At 33.5% G+C, this 20,213-nt stretch overlaps 2 protein-coding genes across 5 annotated transcripts; one reads left to right on the top strand and one right to left on the bottom strand.

Annotated features, from left to right (window-relative positions):
* Window positions 1-10,232: 10,232 nt before the first annotated feature.
* LOC116133708 (EPIDERMAL PATTERNING FACTOR-like protein 2) lies at window positions 10,233-11,377 on the top strand. Of its 4 annotated transcripts, none has more exons than XM_031419402.1 (3): window positions 10,233-10,683; window positions 10,772-10,806; window positions 10,897-11,377. In XM_031419402.1, the coding sequence occupies exons 1-3, from the start codon at window positions 10,575-10,577 to the stop codon at window positions 11,140-11,142; spliced, it is 390 nt and encodes a 129-aa protein (XP_031275262.1). In that variant the 5' UTR covers window positions 10,233-10,574; the 3' UTR covers window positions 11,143-11,377. The 4 variants fall into 4 exon arrangements, with proteins under 4 accessions (XP_031275262.1, XP_031275260.1, XP_031275261.1 ...); XM_031419400.1 differs by having other exon boundaries at window positions 10,888-11,377; XM_031419401.1 differs by having other exon boundaries at window positions 10,769-10,806.
* A 5,894-nt stretch (window positions 11,378-17,271) lies between these two features.
* Window positions 17,272-18,900, bottom strand: LOC116133707 (cysteine desulfurase, mitochondrial). Its single transcript, XM_031419398.1, is given in 4 exon segments — window positions 17,272-17,481; window positions 17,483-17,524; window positions 17,526-17,893; window positions 17,895-18,900. Coding segments are annotated over 4 exon segments (1,356 nt in total). The 5' UTR covers window positions 18,813-18,900; the 3' UTR covers window positions 17,272-17,453.
* Between the last annotated feature and the right edge of the window lie 1,313 nt (window positions 18,901-20,213).

Here is a 20,213-nt window from a genome sequence, read left to right as displayed (position 1 = left end):
TTTTTTTATCATCGGTTTCTGCGTATTTCAATGAATCATTCGAATTCTGAAACGATCGGGTAGTTTCAATTTGTGGGTATTTTAATTAATCATTCAAGGTTCTCAAACTGCAAATGAAGACTCAAACTTAAGAATTTCAAGAGTAGTTAAACTGTGTGATTATTCATAGTCTATCGGTAACTCAAGTCTATTAGTAACGTCAAACTTTTGAACAAGGACCCGGTAAGTATTTTCAGGAAATCTTTTGTTTTTACAATAAATGATGTGGAATAAAAGTATTTGCTACATGTGAGTGAGTGATTGATAGCAATGTTTTAAAACCCACTTGGTTCGGCCCGGCTGGTTGAATGAGGACCTAAGGGTTGAGTCGGGTTTTACATGACAGAAAATTGAAAAAGACAGTTCACTGTGTTGACACGTGGTTGGACTGGTGTTATTGTAGCAAATCACTAGTTGAATCGGTTTTGGGCCAAAACTAAGTTACTCTAATTTAATAAATCCCCTTTCAATTTTTTATTTGAATTCAATCCTACTTCCACTCCACCACAATCAAACTTCGGTCTCCTTTAGAATTACATCTTCTTGTTCTTCAGATCTTTTTCATCTTCTTCATATGCTCATCTTTGTCTTCTTCAATGCTCATCTTCATCATCATCTTCTTCTTCTTCTTTAGATCTTGATTTTCTTCTTCTTCTTCACAAAATTTTATTTATTATCGAAAGTGGAGAATATATGTAACTTTGTGAAATTGAGTAACTTTGTGAAATTGAGGTTCCTTTGCATAATAATAATTATGATGGTTTATAAGTTTGGTAATAATGATGATAAATGTATGGAAAATGACAGAGTTATAGAAAATTACACACTGAATCTATGCACCGAATGACGTGATAAAATCCTGACGGTTGATTAATATTAATTTATAATGAATCAATGGTTAGGATTTCGTCACGTTATTTGGTGTACAAATTTGGTGTGTATCCTTCGATAATTGTAGCATTACTCTAAATATATTATTTGCTTATTTGATTGAAACATGAGATTGGAGATTAATTCTACGGCAGGGTGAGCTAATTTTAACTCACCAAATTTTCTAGACTGCCCCAATGGAAAGAAAGATAATAGGAAAGTTGTAAACTTCAAATACATAATATGGTCAAACAAGAGTATTGACCAATTTGACCAACCCGAAACCCAGTCATCTAACCGATTCATTGATCGGGTCGGCTATGAAAACATTGATTGATAGAGTGAAGTGCTGTTTTTCAAAGGGTTGATTTTGATTTAAAATAACGAAGTTAAGTTCACATTTATTTTTTACTTATTTTGTTTCCCCAGGGAATAACCAACCTTGATTAAGTTGTTGTAATATTAGTAAACAATATTCAATGAATGTTGTTCCTTATTGGGTATCTATCTCGAGTATCACAATTTTAATTATAAAAACATAAATTGAATTGACATTCTTCTTTCATTCAACTAACCGCCTCTTTTCAATTCAATAAAAAACTTCTAATATCAAGTAATAATTACGCCTGATTCAGTTTACTGACTCTTGAGCTCATGTTATAATTTGATCCAAATAAAAAAAGTAGTCAGAGAAAACGAGAGGAGGCCTTCTATTTGAAGGTAATAAATCATGAAGAAAATGTTTAAACTTTTAAAGAAAGCCCCTTTCTAACAAAACTCTGTAAATGAAAAGATAGAAGAGAAAAAGAGAGAATCATTATTTGATTCGGGAGATTTGTATTGTGTCCTCTTAAAGATAAAAATGATGGAATATTTTGCTTTATCTTCTCTCTTATTCCTAGTTATTACTACAAATTTATGCATCTCTAATGTGCTTCAGAAACGAAGTGATTTGAACAGGATTTCCATACATGCAAAGTACGAGTTTACAGCATAAATCAATCAATTAAACAGTGAAATACTGTTCCTGAAAGACAACACACTGTCACACAGAGAGGCACAACATCAAAAGATTTGTTTTTTTGATCAAATGAGGCACGCCGGTCTAGTTTAATTTTAACCATTCTCTTTTCTCTTCATTGAGACACGACAATTCGTGAAACCCCATTTATAAAAATGAGAAAAAATTATCAGACTTTTTTGTCTGTGATAACTTATATATAATGTTTCACATCATCCTCACCAAAACGAAACACAAAACTTTAATGGGTTATTCAAGTTCAAGTTGATTCTGATAGCAGTGTGTTGGAGCTCTCTAGACATTTTATGATGCTGAACAGTCACGTGGAGTGGATGTTTCAGGCTTCATCTCATTCTCCATCTCCCATCTCCTAAACTCCAAACTTAGAATAATGTTTGGTAGAAAGGCTGAGGACAAGACTACTGAAAAGTTAAGAGGGGCCACATTGTAAAACCGATTCTGATTCGCAAAAGCCTTTTCTCAAATTTTTTGTGCTGTATTCCACCCTTTGGTCCTGCACGTATTATATTGTACCATAACCATCAGGGAACAGCTATAAGATTCCCATTTGCTGAAGATGGGCACCAAGAACCACGGTGGTGCATTACAGATGGCGGAATAAGCCACTGGGTGGGCCTGTGGGAAGCTTTTGAAAAGCTGGTTGGCCTAAAATAGGATTGATGTGAAACAACGAGAGAAAGTGGCTTGTCCTATATATTTATGTACATATGTATGCATCAGCTGAATTTGAATGGATTTGCATATGTAAATAAATCTACTCCATTAAAGAAACTTAATCATGTGTTTAACCTGTGAAAACTTATGAATCCTGCAATCAGGTGTACGAAAAACAGAGGAATCTTGAATGAAAATTGAAAACTTTAATGGCTTAATCAATTCTCCCATATCACTTCGTAACTCTGCTCACAGTGGAGTTAAAAACGGTTAATCAAGGTCTTACGGCCCCTCTTTATGCAGGAGTTTCGAATATCAATCGGATTTTATTGGGTGTATCATTCATAGAGTCAACTCTCAACCAAGATTTTCTGTTTTCTCATTGTAATTTTTTATTCTCATAAAATTTAGATATCCATTCAACTGAAAAAAAAAAAAAAAAAAAAAAATAAAAGGATACGAAGTTTGGAATTGAGGGAATATAACGCGCAATTAGTAAAAAATGGGAAAGTGAAGGGCATTTAACATTTATGGGCCGAACTGGATGGAATAGCCTTATTGTGAATGTTATGTATTTAATCTTATATTTTTATATTGTTAACTATATTATATCCCTGAGATATTTGTCGGGATTTTTTTCGCTTTTAAGTTTTTTGAACTTTCATTTAATTATCTAAAATTTAACTTTAGGAATAATGATGGTAGAGAGTTATAACGTAAATGAAAGTGTCACTCTTTTAAAATCTATTAAAAAATATGGAAAAAAGAATTTATGAAATTTAGGGGATGCCTAAAAAAAACTTCCAACCTTTTTACAACCGAATATAAATTTTTTATGCTTAAACTACTATTTTTGCAGCCAAAAAAAAAAAAAAAACTTCTTCTATTAATTCACCTACCAAATGTTTCTATTTTCAACTAAAATGAGAATGAGCAATTTTCAAAAGAAAGAAAAGAAATTGAAAATACTTAGAAGAACAGTAAAAAGGAGTATAAAACATGGTTATTTAGAAAATACGAAAAAAAAAAAAAAAAAAAAAAAGAGATTGAAAATGAAAAGATATAGGCACAGTTTGGTTCATAATTTTGTGTTTTTGAAAAAAGAAAAAAAAAGGTTGAATTAGGCAGGTATTATGATGTAGGATTTCTAAATTCTAAAATAACCCCTATGTTTGTTTATTTGCAAAACAACCCCTATAATAAAACATTAAAAGTTAACAAAAACACCCCCAACCCACCCTCAAATACGGACAGTTGGCCACCACCACCAGAGGGTGGCCGGAGTCATCGTATCGACGCATGATCAGTTGGATCTTGCTGATTGTGCGCCGATATGACCTTTTCTGGCCAGATCCACTGTGGATCTGGCCATATTTGCTGGCCAACGACGACAGTTTGTTAGCCGTCGTTACCGACTGTTACGGCCAAAGATCTGGCCGTCAACGACCAGATCTTTGGCCTTAGATTCGGCCTTTTCCGACCAAATCCACCGTGGATCTGACCAAAAAAGGCTAGAGCGCCGCACTACCGGCCAGATTCAACCGGTAATGCGCCATCCTACCAAATTCCGACCATTTTCCGTCAGTGGTGGCCGGAATCTAGTAAATGTGGATTACTGGGGTGTTTTTGTAATTTTTTAAAAAATATTTAGAGGTATTTAATTAAATTAACAAATTTAAGGGTTTCAAAAAAGTTGAATAATATTGAGAGTAGTATTCCCCAAAACTCTGGTTTTTAGGTATTTTACTGATTAACTTTTTTGGGAATACTAAAAGAAATATTCCCAAAATGCAACCAAACGAAGCCTCTGGTTCTTGGGTATTTTACTGTTTAACTTTTTTGGGAATACTAAAAGTAGTATTCCCAAAATGCAACCAAACGAAGCCATATATTTTTGGTAATATGTAACATATCTCCTTCAAAAATCGAAAGAATTTAATGATGATACCCAATCATCAATAAATCAAAGTTAAACCTTAACTAAAGAAATCCATTAGGCAAACATTTATAAAAGAATGAATTGTTCCAGGTTTTGCAATTCTGTATTTTCAAAAGTCTAATTTAAATATAAGGCAACTGTTTTTCCTCCCAACACAAAATTGTGAAATAGTCAGCAAAGACAAAACGTAAATATATATATATGATAAAGGTACATTTCTGACTCTTAATGCCCAAATAGAGAGATAAAAGTTGTTCCTGCATGGAATGTATATGAATTACAGAAAACTAAGCAACCACTTACGAGCTAAAATTTGGTTTCTCAAAAGGCAAACTCACAAATCACATAAGCCTAAAATTATCACGAATGACTTCTTTATGAAGCTCAAAAAACTTGGCTAGACTTAATAAAGCTCCAAGTAGTAAAGATATGCAGCTGTTAGTTCTACACAGCTAATGAGGGAATATTAAATAGGATTGATGAAAAGCTTGTCCCTAACCACATCTAAATTGACTCAACAAGACCAGCTCCAGTCAAGCTAGACCCAAAATGAACTACATTGAAATTAGATTACCCCATTCCATGATCCATATAGCTTCTGTCATATCCATCAAATCCTCTGATGCCATAAACAACATAAACTATCTTTGTTCCACTACAACCATAGCAAGTGTCTCAAGCAAAGTCCTTAGTACCTGGCATGAGAATTCACTTACCTAAATGCTACGTCTAAAGCTAATCATCTATTGACTAATACAGACAAATTACAGTAACACGAGATCCAGGCCACTTACAAGAAGAAGCAAGTTCACCAACTGGCCCTGACAGATTTTTCTGTGTTTACCAAATAACACTAGCAAGTTGCAAGTAAAAATCCGGTTTTATTGACAAAAATGAGAACTTCCTTAGATTTAAGGAAAAATAAGGTACTCGTTGGGTCAAAAGGAATCAAAATTCATCCATTGATGCCTTGGTTGTAGATTTGCATGAACATGTAACTAATTATCAAGGGATGTAGGTAGTGATGGTGAAGTTGGGAAAGCAATAGTCTAATAAAATTTGGGTGTCCCATTCCCCAACCTCTAAATATTATCTCATTGTTTCAAGAGCTTGCATAAGTAATGATTAAATAAGCAGGCTGTGAACATAAATGAGATGACAAAGACTACCATGACCATATCTCTCCTTTAACTCTCTACAACTGGGCATAGCAATACAAAGAGACAAGACAACTTAGCAACTATGTTGGCACAATAAGCATCACAGAATGAATGGAGTTCTCAACAACTCACATCCATTTTTAAAGACAAACACAATTCAAAAATCCCGTTACTCTCTCAACAATATAAGACCTTCTACAGGCCCACACTGCTTTTTGACATATTAAGAAAAAAGAATAGACATCCCAACTTACTCATCTAAATGAGTAGCTGAAAAAAAAAAAAGATTTCTATTGTTAATAACAACCAACTGGGGCAATGTATTCAAGTTATTTTCTGTAATTTATATTTGTGCAATGATTAAGTGGATATAATCTCAATGCATATAGTTATACTTATAATTATATAAGATGAATATAAAAAAGGTAATAATAAGCAATTAGTGTGCTTTTCATTCTCTCATGCTCATTTATACGGCATACTAAACTAAGAGTATAATACAAACCCAAAAGGCATATAACCACAACTGTGTTAAAACCATAAAAAAAACATATGTAATACAGTATGTTTAGACCAACCAAATGTCAAAGATACCTCTACTGCCAGAATTATATCATAGAACACTATGATAGTTCTACTGTACATCCTTTTTTTTTTTTTTTTTTTTTAGCCCAATTTCTGTCCTTCATAAAATGATAAAAACGTTACGTTTGCTTGGTTAGATCACAGTAGGAGTCCATACCTGCAGCTTTTTAAGTCATTGTTCTCATAAAAATCCAGAAGAAATTGAAATGAGGATGAAAGATTTGCTTAAGTAGCGAACGGTTACATCTGACTTTACCACACGCCACCATTTGGTTTCCCCAAAATTTATTCTAAATTTATTTTTTTTTAATATTGTGAATAATACGAGCAGAAAATAACATTCAGCGCAGAGAGTAGTATTTCTAAGCTCGCAGGACTTTTCACCGCCAATTTCGGTTGTCTTCCAAACCTTGACGCGTAAAAATCAAAATATAACAACTTCCCAAAATCAAAATCTGGGTAATACCTTTGAGTTATTGTCAGGTAATAGGCGGTTCCCAGTTATTGAATTATATAATTTTGTTGTGTCGATCACTAAGTCAGGAGGAAACGCGTGTTTTTTTGTTTTTAATCATCGGTTTCTGCGTATTCAATGAATCATTCAGATTCTGAAACGATCGGGTAGTTTCAATTTGTGGGTATTTTAATTAATCTTCAAGGTTCTCAAAGCAAATGAGACTCAACTTGAATTTCAAGAGTAGTTAAACTGTGTGATTATTCATAGTCTATCGGTAACTCCAGTCTATTAGTAACGTCAAACTTTTGAACAAGGACCGGTAAGTATTTTCAGGAAATCTTTGTTTTTACAATAAATGATGTGGAATAAAAGTATTTGCCATGTGATGAGTGGATTGATGTAATGTTTTAAAACCCGTCCGGCCTAGCTGGTTGAGGAGGACTCAGGGTTGAGTCGGGTTTATATGAGTTAGCACTCTGTGTTGACACGTGGTTGGACCGGTGTTACTGTAGCAAACATAGTCCAATCGGTTTTGAGCCCCAACTAGGGTACCTCTTTAACCCCCTTTTTTATTTGATTAATCTACTTCCACTCCACCACAACAAACTTCGGCTCCTTTAGATCTTCTTCTTAGTTTTCATCTCTATCTTCTTTTCTCATATTTCTCATTTCTTCATTGCTTATCTTGTTTCTTCAGATGCTTTAACATCTTTCTTCTTCTTATCTTGATTTTCTTCTTCTCTTCACAAATTTTATTTATTATCGAAAGCGGAGAATATGTAACTTTGTGGTTGGGTTTTGCTATTTTGTGTTTAGTTTGGAATAATGATGGTTTATTGCTTGTTTATTTGATTGACACGAGATTGGAGATTAGTTCTGCGGGGTGCGTAATTTTACTCACCCCTTTTGTAGGTTGTCCCAATGGAAGAAGTAATGGAAAGTTATAACTTGCAAATACATAATATGGTTAATAAGAGTGTTGACCAGTTTGACCTATCATCGCACCTTGACCGATCATCTAACCGATTCATTGACCAGGTCGACTATGAAAACATTGATGATAGAGTGAAGTGCTGTTTTTCAAAGGGTTGATTTGATTTAAAATACGAAGTAGTTCACATTTTTTCTTATTTTGTTTCCCCAGGTAACCAACCTTGTAGTTGTTGCAATATTAGACAATATTCAATGAAGTTGTCCTTTTGGGATCATCTCGAATCCATTTTAATATAAACATAAAATGAATTGACTTCTCTTTCTTCAACTAACCGCCTCTTTTCAATTCATAAAAACTTTCATATCAGTAATAATTACGCCTGATTCAGTTTACTGACTCTTGAGCTCATGTTATTTTGATCCAAATAAAAAAGTGTGAGAAAGGGGAGGCCTTCTATTTGAGGATAAATCGAAGAAGAATGTTTACTTTTAAAAAGCCCCTTTCTAACAAAACTCTGTAAAGAAGATAGAAGAGAAAGAGAGATCATTATTGATTCGGAGATGTATGTGTCCTCTTAAGTAAATGATGGAATTTGTTTTATCTCTCTTATTCCTAGTTATTACTACAATTTATGCATCTCTAATGGTCAGAAACGAAGTGTGTTTGAACAGATTCCATACATGTAAGTCGAGTTACAGCAAAATCATTAAGCGTGAAATACTGTTCTGAAAGACAACACATGATACACACTGACACACGAGGGACAATCAAAAGATTTGTTTTTTGATCAATGCAGCACGTCCGTCTAATTATAACCATCTTTTCTCTCTTGAGCACGAAATTCGTGAAACCCCATTTATAAAAATGAGAAAAAATTATCAGACTTTTTTGTCTGTGACTATATATATGTTTCAATCATCCTCACCAAAACGAAACACAAAACTTTAATGGGTTATTAAGTTCAAGTTGATTCTGATAGCAGTGTGTTGGAGCTCTCTAGACAATTATGATGCTGAACAGTACCGTGGAGTGGATGTTTCAGGCTTCATCTCATTCTCCCATCTCCTAAACTCCAAACTTAGAAAATGTTTGGTAGAAAGGCTGGGACAAGACTACTGAAAAGTTAAGAGGGGGCCCATTGTAAAACCGATTCTGATTCGCAAAGCCTTTTCTCAAATTTTTTGTGCTGTATTCCACCTGTCTCAGTATTATTGTACCATAACCATCAGGGAAAAGCTATAAGATTCCATTTGCTGAAGATGGGCACAAGAACCGGTGGTGCATTACAGATGGGGAGAAAAGCCACTGGGTGGGCCTGGGGAAGCTTTTGAAAAGCTGGTTGGCTAAATAGGATTGATGTGAAACAACGAGAGAAAGTGGCTTGTCCTTAAATTTATGTACATATGTATGCATCGCTGATTGAATGGATTTGATATGTAAATAAATCTACTCATTAAGAAAATTAATCATGTGTTAACCTGTGAAAACTTATGAATCCTGCAATCAGGTGTAGAAAAACAGAGGAATTTGAATGAAAATTGAAATTAATGGCTTAATCAATTCCCCATATCACTTCGTAACCTGCTCACAGTGGTTAAAAACGTTAATCAAGGTCTTACGGCCCCTCTTTGCAGGAGTTTCGATATCAATCGGATTTTATTGGGTGTATATTCATAGAGTCAATCTCAACCAAGATTTTCTGTTTTCTCATTGTAATTTTATTATCATAAAATTTAGATATCCATTCAACGAAAAAAAAAAAAAAAAAAAAAAAAATAAAGATACGAGTGGAATGAGGGATACTAACGCGCAATCTAGTAAAAAATGGAAAGTGAAGGGATTTAACTATTTATGGCCGAACTGGAGGAAGGCTTATGTGATTGTTAAGTTATTTAATCTTATATTTTTTATATTGTTTAACTATTATACTGAGATTATTTGTGGGAATTTTTAGCTTTTAAGTTTTTTGACTTTCTATTAATTATCTAAAATTTAACTTTAGGAATAATGATGGTAAGAGTATATAACGTAAATGAATGTTCACTCTTTTAAATCTATTAAAAAATATGGAATAAAAGAATTTATGAATTTAGGGGATGCTAAAAAAAAAACTTCCAACCTTTTTACAACCGAATATAAATTTTTATGCTTAAACTACTATTTTTGCAGCAAAAAAAAAAAAAAAAATCTTCTATTAATTCTACCTACCAAATGTTTCTATTTTCAACTAAACAAGAGAATGAGCAATTTTCAAAAGAAAGAAAAGAAATTGAAAATTATTAGAAGAACAGTAAAAAGGAAGTATAAAACATGGTTATTTAGAAATACTTAAAAAAAAAAAAAAAAAAAGAGATTGAAAATGAAAAGATATGGCACAGTTGGGTCATAATTTTGTGTTTTGAAAAAGAAAAAAAAAGGTTGAATTAGGCAGGTATTGATGTTAGGATTTCTAAATTCTAAAATAACCCTATGTTTGTTTATTTGCAAAACAACCCCTATAATAAAACATTAAAAGTTAACAAAAACACCCCAAACCCATATTGCAATGCAAGTTATGGCTCATTAAACGAGGTTTAACTTAACCCTTCTCCTTTTCTGGTTTGATTTCTTCTCTTTCTTTCTTTTTGCCCTGACTCCATTCTCTCATTTGTCCTTCAACGTTCCATCATCTCAGTCTCAGAACAGAACACAAAAGAGTGAAAGGACGCTTGCATTATTATCATACTTAATATATGCTGTCATTCAACTACTGAACTCCCCTTGTGCTGCCTCTGTTATATATACGTATATATAAAAGATAAATTATTTATCAAACCTTTTAAATATTTGGTCATCCATCTTTTGCTTTGAAAATTGTCATCTTTCTAAACATTGTCTCTCTCTCGCTCTAAAAAATGGGATTTGTTCTCAGCTTCATGTTTTGCCAGAAGCTTCCTTCTCTCTTCTGTTTCCTTTTCGTTCTTTTGATCATTTCCTCAACACAGATGGGATTCAAGGCTGAAGGTAAGTGAGTCTTGGTTAACTTTGTGTATACCAAAAGGAACCCAAGTCATATCCTGTCCTTAAAAGCTTTTTCTTTTGCGTGTAGCAGGAAGAGTAAATCTCAAATCTTTTGACTCCTCTCAGGTGAGCATTAATGGATTTTTTTCATATTTGTTTCTTCACATCTCGGAGTCTCATGCACTAATTGGTTATGCGTTTGGTTAGTCTGGACAGAGAGTGGAGGACGATAAGGCTTTTCTGGGTGCACAAATAGGGTCAAGGCCACCAAAATGTGACATAAAGTGTCGCTCATGTGGGCACTGTGAAGCCATTCAGGTGCCTGCAAGTCCTGCACAAAATGGGAAGAAGAACTCTTCAACAGTAGCCTACAATGTCGCCAATGCAAGAGGAGATGACACCACTAATTACAAACCCATGAGTTGGAAGTGCAAGTGTGGCAAATACATCTTCAATCCATGATCACTATCTACAAAAATTTTCAACTAGCTAGGTAAACAATATCCCATTCTTTTGGAAAATATTAAGTCAGAATTTTTTTTTTCTCTTTTCGTGGTTTATATATATGTGTGTGTAGGAGTAGCACTCTTCTCAGGCCTACACTCCATAGTCCATCCAGGCTTCCTTCTTTTCTTCCTTTCTCTACTTACGGATACATATCATCACTAAAGTTCTGTAATATTTTGGTTACTGACCATATATATATTGCCAAATATGTAATGTGATTGCAGTGTTGAATTAATGCCTAAGATTTATGACTCTGTAACGTGTAACATTTTTTTTTTTTTTTTTTTTTAGCCGAATTTCTGTCCTTCATATAGTGATAAAACGTACGTTGCTTCTGGTTAGATCGCAGTAGGAGTCCATACCTGCATGCTTTTTTAAGTTATTGATTCTCATAAAAATCCAGAAGAAATTGAAATGAGGTGAAAGATTTGCTAAAGTAGCGAACGGATTACGTCTGACTTTACCATACACGAGACCATTTGGTTTCCCAAAATTTATTCTAAATTTTTTTTTTTTTTAATATTGTAGAATAATACGAGCAAGAAAATAACTATTCCGCGCAGAGAGTAGTATTTTCGAAGCTCTCGCAGGACTTTTCACCGCCAGATTTCGGGTGTCTTCCCAATAACCTTGACGTGTAAAAATCAAATATTAACCACTTCCCAAAAATCAAAATCTGGGTAAATACCTTTGAGTTATTGGTCAGGTAATAGTTGGTTCCCTGTTATTGAATTAAATATAAATTTCTTGTTGTCGATCACTAAGTCAGGAGGAAAACAGCGTCTTTTTTTTTTTTTTTTTTTTATCATCGGTTTCTGCGTATTCAATGAATCATTCGAATTCTGAAACGATCGGGTAGTTTCAATTCGTGGGGATTTAATTAATCATTGGAGGTTCTCAAACTGTAAATGAAGACTCAAACTTAGAATTTCAAGAGTAGTTAAACTGTGTGATTATTCAAAGTCTATCGGTAACTCAAGTCTATTAGTAACGTCAAACTTTTGAACAAGGACCGGTAAGTATTTTCAGGAAATCTTATGTTTTTACAATAAATGATGTGGAATAAAAGGATTTCCTACATGTGAGTGAGTGATTGATAGCAATGTTTTAAAACCCACTTGGTTCGGCCCGGCTGGTTGAATGAGGACCTAAGGGTTGAGTCGGGTTTATCATGACAGAAAATTGAAAAAGACAGTTCACTGTGTGACACGTGGTTGGACTGGTGTATTGTAGCAAATCACTAGTTGAATCGGTTTTGGGCCAAAACTAAGTACTCTAATTTAATAAATCCCCTTTCAATTTTTTATTTGAATTCAATCCCTATTCCACTCTACCACAATCAAACTTCGGTCTCCTTTAGAATTACATCTTTGTTCTTCAGATCTTTTTCATCTTCTTCATATGCTCATCTTTGTCTTCTTCAATGCTCATCTTCAATCATCTTTTTTCTTCTTAGATCTTGATTTTCTTCTTCTTCTTCACAAAATTTTATTTATTATCGAAAGTGGAGAATATAGTAACTTTGTGAAATTGAGTAACTTTGTGAAATTGAGGTCCTTTGCAATAATAATTATGAGGTTTATAAGTTTGGTAATAATGATGATAAATGTATGGAAAATGACAGAGTTATAGAAAATTACACACTGAATCTATGCACCGAATGACGTGTAAAATCCTGACGGTGATTAATATTAATTTAATGAATCAATGGTTAGGATTTCGTACGTATTTGGTGTACAAATTTGGTGTGTATCCTTCGATAATTGTAGCATTACTTAAATATATTATTGCTTATTTGATTGAAACTGAGATTGGAGATAATTCTACGGCAGGTGAGCTAATTTTAACTCACCAAATTTCTAGCGCCCAATGGAAAGAAAGATAATGGAAAGTTGTACTTCAAATACATAATATGGTCAAACAAGAGTATTGACCAATTTGACCAACCCGAAACCCAGTCATCTAACGATTCATTGATCGGGTCGGCTATGAAAACATTGATTGATAGAGTGAAGTGCTATTTTTCAAAGGGTTGATTTTGATTTAAAATAATGAAGTTAAGTCCATTTATTTTTACTGATTTTGTTTCCCCAGGGAATAACCAACCTTGATTAAGTTGTTGAATATTAGTAAACAATATTCAATGAATGTTGTTCCTTATTGGGTATCTATCTATCTCGAGTATCACAATTTTAATTATAAAACATAAATTGAATTGACCTTCTTTTTCATTCAACTAACCGCCTCTTTTCAGTTCAAAAAAAAAAACTTCTAGTATCAGTAATAATTATGCCGATTCAGTTACTGACTCTTGAGCTCATGTTATAATTTGATCCAAATCAAAAAGTAGTCAGAGAAAAAGAGAGGAGGCCTTCTATTTGAAGGTAATAAATCAGAAAAAATGTTTAAACTTTTAAAGAAAGCCCCTTTCTAACAAAACTCTGTAAATGAAAAGATAGAAGAGAAAAAGAGAGAATCCTTATATGATTCGGGAGATTTGATTGTGTCCTCTTAAAGATAAAATGATGGAATATTTTGCTTTTCTTCTCTCTTATCCTAGTTATTACTACAAATTTATGCATTCTAATGTGCTTCAGAACGAAGTGATTTGAACAGGATTCCTACATGCAAAGTACGAGTTTACAGCATAAACAATCAATTAACAGTGTGAATACTGTTCCTGAAAGACAACACACTGTCACACACAGAGAGGCACAACATCAAAAGATTTGTTTTTCGACAAATGAAGCACGCGGTCTAGTTTAATTTTAACCATTCTCTTTCTCTTCATTGAGACACGACAATCGTGAAACCCCATTTAAAAATGAGAAAAAATTATCGAACTTTTTTGTCCGTGATGAACTTATATAATGTTTCATATCATCCTCACCAAAACGAAACACAAAACTTTAATGGGTTATTCAAGTTCAAGTTGATTCTGATAGCAGTGTGTTGGAGCCTCTAGACATTTTATGATGCTGAACAGTCACGTGGAGTGGATGTTTCAGGCTTCATCTCATTTCCATCTCCCATCTCCTAAACTCCAAACTTAGAAGAATGTTTGGTAGAAAGACTGAGGACAAGACTACTGAAAAGTAAGAGGGGCCACATTGTAAAAACCGATTCTGATTCGCAAAGCCTTTTCTCAAGTTTTTTGTGCTGTATTCCACCCCACCTATTATATGACCATAACCATCAGGGAACAGCTATAAGATTCCCTTTGCTGAAGATGGGCACCAAAGAATCACGGTGGTGCATTACAGATGGTGGAATAATAGCCACTGGGGGGCCTGTGGGAAGCTTTTGAAAAGCTGGTTCGCCTAAACTAGGATTGATGTGAAACAACGAGAGAAAGTGGCTTGTCTATATATTTATGTACATATGTATGCATCAGCTGAATTTGAATGGATTTGCATTGTAATAAATCTACTCCATAAAGAAACTAATCATGTGTTTACCTGTGAAAAATATGAATCTGCAATCGGTGTACGAAAAACAGAGGAATCTTGAATGAAAATTTTAATGCGTAATCAATTCTCCGATATTACTTCGTAACTCGCTCACAGTGGAGTTAAAAACGCTTAATCAAGGTCTTACGGCCCTCTTTATGCAGGAGTTTCGAATGTCAATCGGATTTTATTGGGTGTATGATTCATAGAGTCAACTCTCAACCAGGATTTTCTGTTTTCTCATTGTAATTTTTTTATCTATAAATTTAGATATCCATTCAACCCGAAAAAGAAAAAAAAAAAAAATAAATCGAGGGATATCGAAGACGCAATCTAGTAAAAAATGGGAAAGTGAAGGGTATTTAACTATTTATGGCCCGAACTGGATGGAATAGGCTTATTGCGATAGTTATTTTAATCTTATATTTTTTATATTGTTTAACTATATTATGTCTTGGGAATATTTGTTGGGAATTTTTTAGCTTTAAGTTTTTTGAACTTTCTATTTAATTATCTAAAATTTAACTTAGGAATAATGTGGTATAGAGTATATAACGTAATGAAATGTTCACTCTTTAAAATTATTAAAAATATGGAATAAAAGACATTTATGAGATTTAGGGGATGCCATAATAAAAAACTTCCAACCTTTTACAACCGAATATAAATTTTTTTATGCCAAACTATTATTTTTGCAGCCAAAAAAAAAATAATAATAAAAATCAAAAAATCTTCTATTAATTCTACCTACCAAATGTTTCTATTTTCAACTAAAGAATGAGAAATGAGCAATTTTCAAAAGAAGAAAAGAAATTGAATATAACTGAGAAGAACAGTAAAAAGGAAGTATAAAACATGGTTATTTAGAATTACTAAAAAAAAGAAAAAGATGAAAATGAAAAGATATATATTTTGGTAATATGTAATATATCTCCTTCAAAAATCGAAAGAATTTAATGATGATACCCAATCATCAATAAATCAAAGTTAAACCTTAACTAAAGAAATCCATTAGGCAAACATTTATAAAAGAATGAAATGTTCCAGGTTTTGCAATTCTGTATTTTCAAAAGTCTAATTAAATATAAGGCAACTGTTTTTCCTCCCAACACAAAATGTGAAATAGTCAGCAAAGCAAAAACGTAAATATTATATATGATAAAGGTACATTTCTGACTCTTAATGCCCAAATAGAGAGAAAAAGTTGTTCCTGCATGGAATGTATATGAATATACAGAAAACTAAAAACCACTTACGAGCTAAAATTTGGTTTCTCAAAAGGCAACTCCACAATCACATAAGCCTAAAATTATCACGAATGACTTTTAGAAGCTCAAAAACTTGGCTAGACTTAATAAAGCTCCAAGTAGTAAAGAATGCAGCTGTTAGTTCTACACAGCTAATGAGGGAATATTAAATAGGATTGATGAAAAGTGTCCCTAACCACATTAAATTGACTCAACAAGACCAGCTCCAGTCAAGCTAGAGCCCAAAATGAACTACATTGAAATTAGATTACCCATTCCATGATCCATATAGTTCTGTATATCATCAAATCCTCTGATGCCATAAACAACATAAACTATCTTTGTTCCACTATAACCGTAGCAAGTGTCTCAAGCAAAGTCCTTAGTACCTGGCATGAGAATTCACTTACCTAAATGCTACGGCTAAAGCTAATCATCTATTGACTAATACAGACAATTCAGTAACACGAGATCCAGGCTTACAAGAAGGAGCAAGTTCACCAACTGGCCCTGACAGATTTTCTGTGTTTACCAAAAAACATTAGCTAGTTGCAAGTAAAAATCCGGTTTTATTGACAAAAATGAACTCCTTAGATTGAAGGAAAAATAAGGTATCCTGGGGCAAAAGGAATCAGAATTCATCCATTGATGCCTTGGTTGTAGATTTGCATGAACATGTAACTAATTATCAAGGGATGTAGGTAGTGATGGTGAAGTGGGGAAGCAATAGTCTAATAAAATTTGGGTGTCCCCTTCCCAACTCTAAATATTATCTCATTGTTCAAGAGTGCATAAGTAATGATTAAATAAGCAGGCTGTGAACATAAATGAGATGACAAAGACTACCCTGACAAAACTCTCCTTTAATCTCTACAACTGGGCATAGCAATACAAAGAGACAGACAACTTAGAACTATGTTGGCACAATAAGCATCACAGAATGAATGGAGTTCTCAACAACTCACATCCATTTTTAAAGACAAACACAATTCAAAAATCCCGTTACTCTCTCAACAATATAAGACCTTCTACAGGCCCACACTGCTTTTTGACATATTAAGAAAACAGAATAGACATCCCAACTTACTCATCTAAATGAGTAGCTGAAAAAAAAAAAAAGATTTCTATTGTTAATAACAACCAACTGGGGCAATGTATTCAAGTTATTTTCTGTAATTATATTTGTGCAATGATTAAATGGATATAATCTCCATGCATATAGTTATACTTATAATTATATAGATGAATATAAAAAAGGTAATAATAAGCAATAGTGTGCTTTTCATTCTCTCATGCTCATTTATACGGCTACTAAACTAAGAGTATAATACAAACCCAAAAGGCATATAACCACAACTGTGTTAAAACCATAAAAAAAACATATGTAATACAGTATGTTAGACCAACCAAATGTCAAAGATACCTCTACTGCAGAATTATATATAGAACACTATGATAGTTCTACAAGGACAACAGAAACAAAACCTGGATTAAGCCCGAGAAAGGTTATGCTGCTCTACCCCACAGGCGGTTACCTCTATCTGAATACAATCCAACACCCCAAACTGTCTCAATGTTGTGACCATTGTATCTGTTGATGTCAATCCCTCTTTCAACATCTCATAAAGCGGGCTCATTTCCTAACTTCTCAACTGTTACAGTAAGATCAACAGCCCTGTCAACCTCAGCCTCGGTGGTAAACCTCCCAAGGCCAAACCTAATCGAAGTATGAGCCTATTCCTCCCACTCCAATGCCCTCAAAACATAAGAGGGCTCCAAACTCGCATATGTACAAGCACTTCCACTCGACACCGCCACCTCCTTCAAACCCATCAACAAACTCTCTCCCTCAACATAAGCAAAAGACAAATTCAAATTCCCGCATATTCCTCTCCATACTACCGGTATCACCACGCCGTCAATTTTCTCCCTAATTCCATTCAACAACCGATCTTGTAACGTGGTTATTCTCTTATGATCATAATCCATTTCCTGTTTAGCAATCTCGCACAGCAGAGCCAAACCCCACAATTAACGGGGTGGGCAAAGTCCCACTCCTTATCCCTCTCTCTTGTCCACCTCCATTTATCAACGGCTCAACTCGAATTCGTGGTCTACGTCTCAAATACAGAGCTCCAATCCCTTTTGGCCCGTAAATTTTATGCCCACTTAATGACATCAAACTAACATTCCATTTCTCCACATCAATTTGAATCTTCCCCAATGCTTGAGCAGCGTCTGTGTGAAATGGAATTTTAAATTCTTTACATATTTGACCTATTTCTTCCATGGGCTGAATCACACCTATCTCGTTATTAACCGCCATAACGGAAATTAAACCGGTGTCTGGCCGAATAGCTGCCCGTAATTCATCCAAATTAACAAGCCCATCCGACCCAACGGGCAAATAAGTAATTTCAAATCCTTCCTGCTGAAGATGCCGGCACGAATCGAGAACACACTTGTGCTCAGTCTGTGTCGTGATGACGTGGCGCTTCTTGTCCTTGTAAAAGTTCATGACTCCTTTGATTGAAACATTGTTGGACTCGGTTGCGCCAGAGGTGAAGATTATTTCTTTCGGAGAAGCGCCGATAAGATCAGAGATTTGAGAGCGGGCGGTTTCGACGGCGAAATCCGATTCCCATCCGAAATAGTGGGTCCGAGAGTGGGCATTGCCGTAACGGGAGAGGTAAAACGGAAGCATCGCGTCAAGGACACGTGGATCGACGGGAGTGGTTGCCTGCATGTCGAGGTAGAGTGGACGACCCGAAATTTTCACTCCCTTAATGGAAATCCCACTTTCATCTTCAAAGGATTCGGGTATCGTAGAGGCAACGGCTGCGGCGGTGGAGAGAGGGCGGAGGACAGAGGCTTTAGTGGCTCCCGTTAGGGCTTTGCGTAAAGTTGAAGCGAGAAGCTTAGAGGCCATCTCTGTGGAGTTGTTTCGTTACTGGATGTTGTGGTAAAGCTTGATGAAACGAGACAGGGATAAGTTGGGGTTTAGGGTCACCGACTGCTTGTGATTGTGATCTGGATGATGGACACGTTATTTACCCAAACCCAAAAAAAAAAAAAAAAAACAAGATGGACACGTGGCTTTCGTAGTGAGTTTAGCATTTCTTCGAATGAGATATGACCGTGACTCATTAATTACGATGAAAATATTTTGATGTCAATACTGAGTCATATTACTAATCGTTAGATGATGAGAATCAACAGTCATAAATAAAACTATCTCAAATTATTTATGGTTTTAAGAACAAACAAAATCTATTTTAGGGATGGGCACAAAGCTGCGGCAACTATTCGGGTGATTGTAACACACACATATATATATTTATATAAAATTAAAAATTAATCATATATACTTATATTAATTTTAATATTTAAAAATCAATCATATATATTTATAATAATTTTAATATTTAAAAATTAATTATACATTATACAATGACAAATTATAATTGTGTAAATATTTTATGAAACTATATACAAATAGATAATAAATAAAACTAGATTAAATATAATAAATTATATATATATATATGGTATTTGACATTATATATTATATATGGTATATACTATATAAGTATAATGTATATAACGTATATATGTTGTACATTATAATTTATACATAATTTGTTACTATCTATAATCTTACGTTAATACATAATATATATGTAATATATTATTTGTTGTTTTGATTGATTATAATAAATCAATAAATTATTATAAATTTATTTTTATCCCTTATTAAATCATTATTTCAATTCTATTACTTAATTGTCTTTATTATATTGTGATAGCTATTTATTTAAAATTTATTATAATATACATGTATAATGTATCATATGTAATACATTATATATGTTAATACTTATTACTTAATACAATAATACATAATATTATACTGTTAATATATAATATATTTATATATATGTATAATGTATTATAATTATCATTTTGATATTTGAATTCATTATAATCATTAATCAGGGACGGATCCAACACTTGTTGAGGGTGGACATTTTAACAAAAAAATACTAATATATATAATTGTGGGGTGGGTCTTTTTGGCCGTTCATGTTTTGAATATTGATAATGTCATGTTTTGAATCTTTTGATTATAAATCTGTCACATATTATAATATATTATCAATTTAGTATGATGATTTTTATTTTTAATATGTACATTATAAATTTAATTTCTTTTTTGATGATATGGTCTTTATGTTTAATATGTATATTATATATTTAATTTTTTTTTGTTGGTATATATAATTTGGAGAAAAAGATAGTAAAACTAATAAGGATACAAAAAAACAGAAAA

The sequence above is a fragment of the Pistacia vera genome, unplaced genomic scaffold (genome assembly GCF_008641045.1).
Source record: "Pistacia vera cultivar Batoury unplaced genomic scaffold, PisVer_v2 Contig272, whole genome shotgun sequence".
In the NCBI taxonomy this organism is placed as follows: domain Eukaryota; kingdom Viridiplantae; phylum Streptophyta; class Magnoliopsida; order Sapindales; family Anacardiaceae; genus Pistacia; species Pistacia vera.
This window is presented reverse-complemented; position numbering and strand designations above follow the sequence as displayed.

Excerpts from the sequence above, each read along its gene's own strand:
- LOC116133708 (XM_031419399.1), top strand. The coding sequence starts at position 10,575 with ATGGGATTTGTTCTCAGCTTCATGTTTTGCCAGAAGCTTCCTTCTCTC. Across the intron at positions 10,684-10,768 it reads GATGGGATTCAAGGCTGAAG|CAGGAAGAGTAAATCTCAAA; the intron begins GTAAGTGAGTCT and ends TTTTGCGTGTAG. Across the intron at positions 10,807-10,887 it reads AATCTTTTGACTCCTCTCAG|TCTGGACAGAGAGTGGAGGA; the intron begins GTGAGCATTAAT and ends GCGTTTGGTTAG.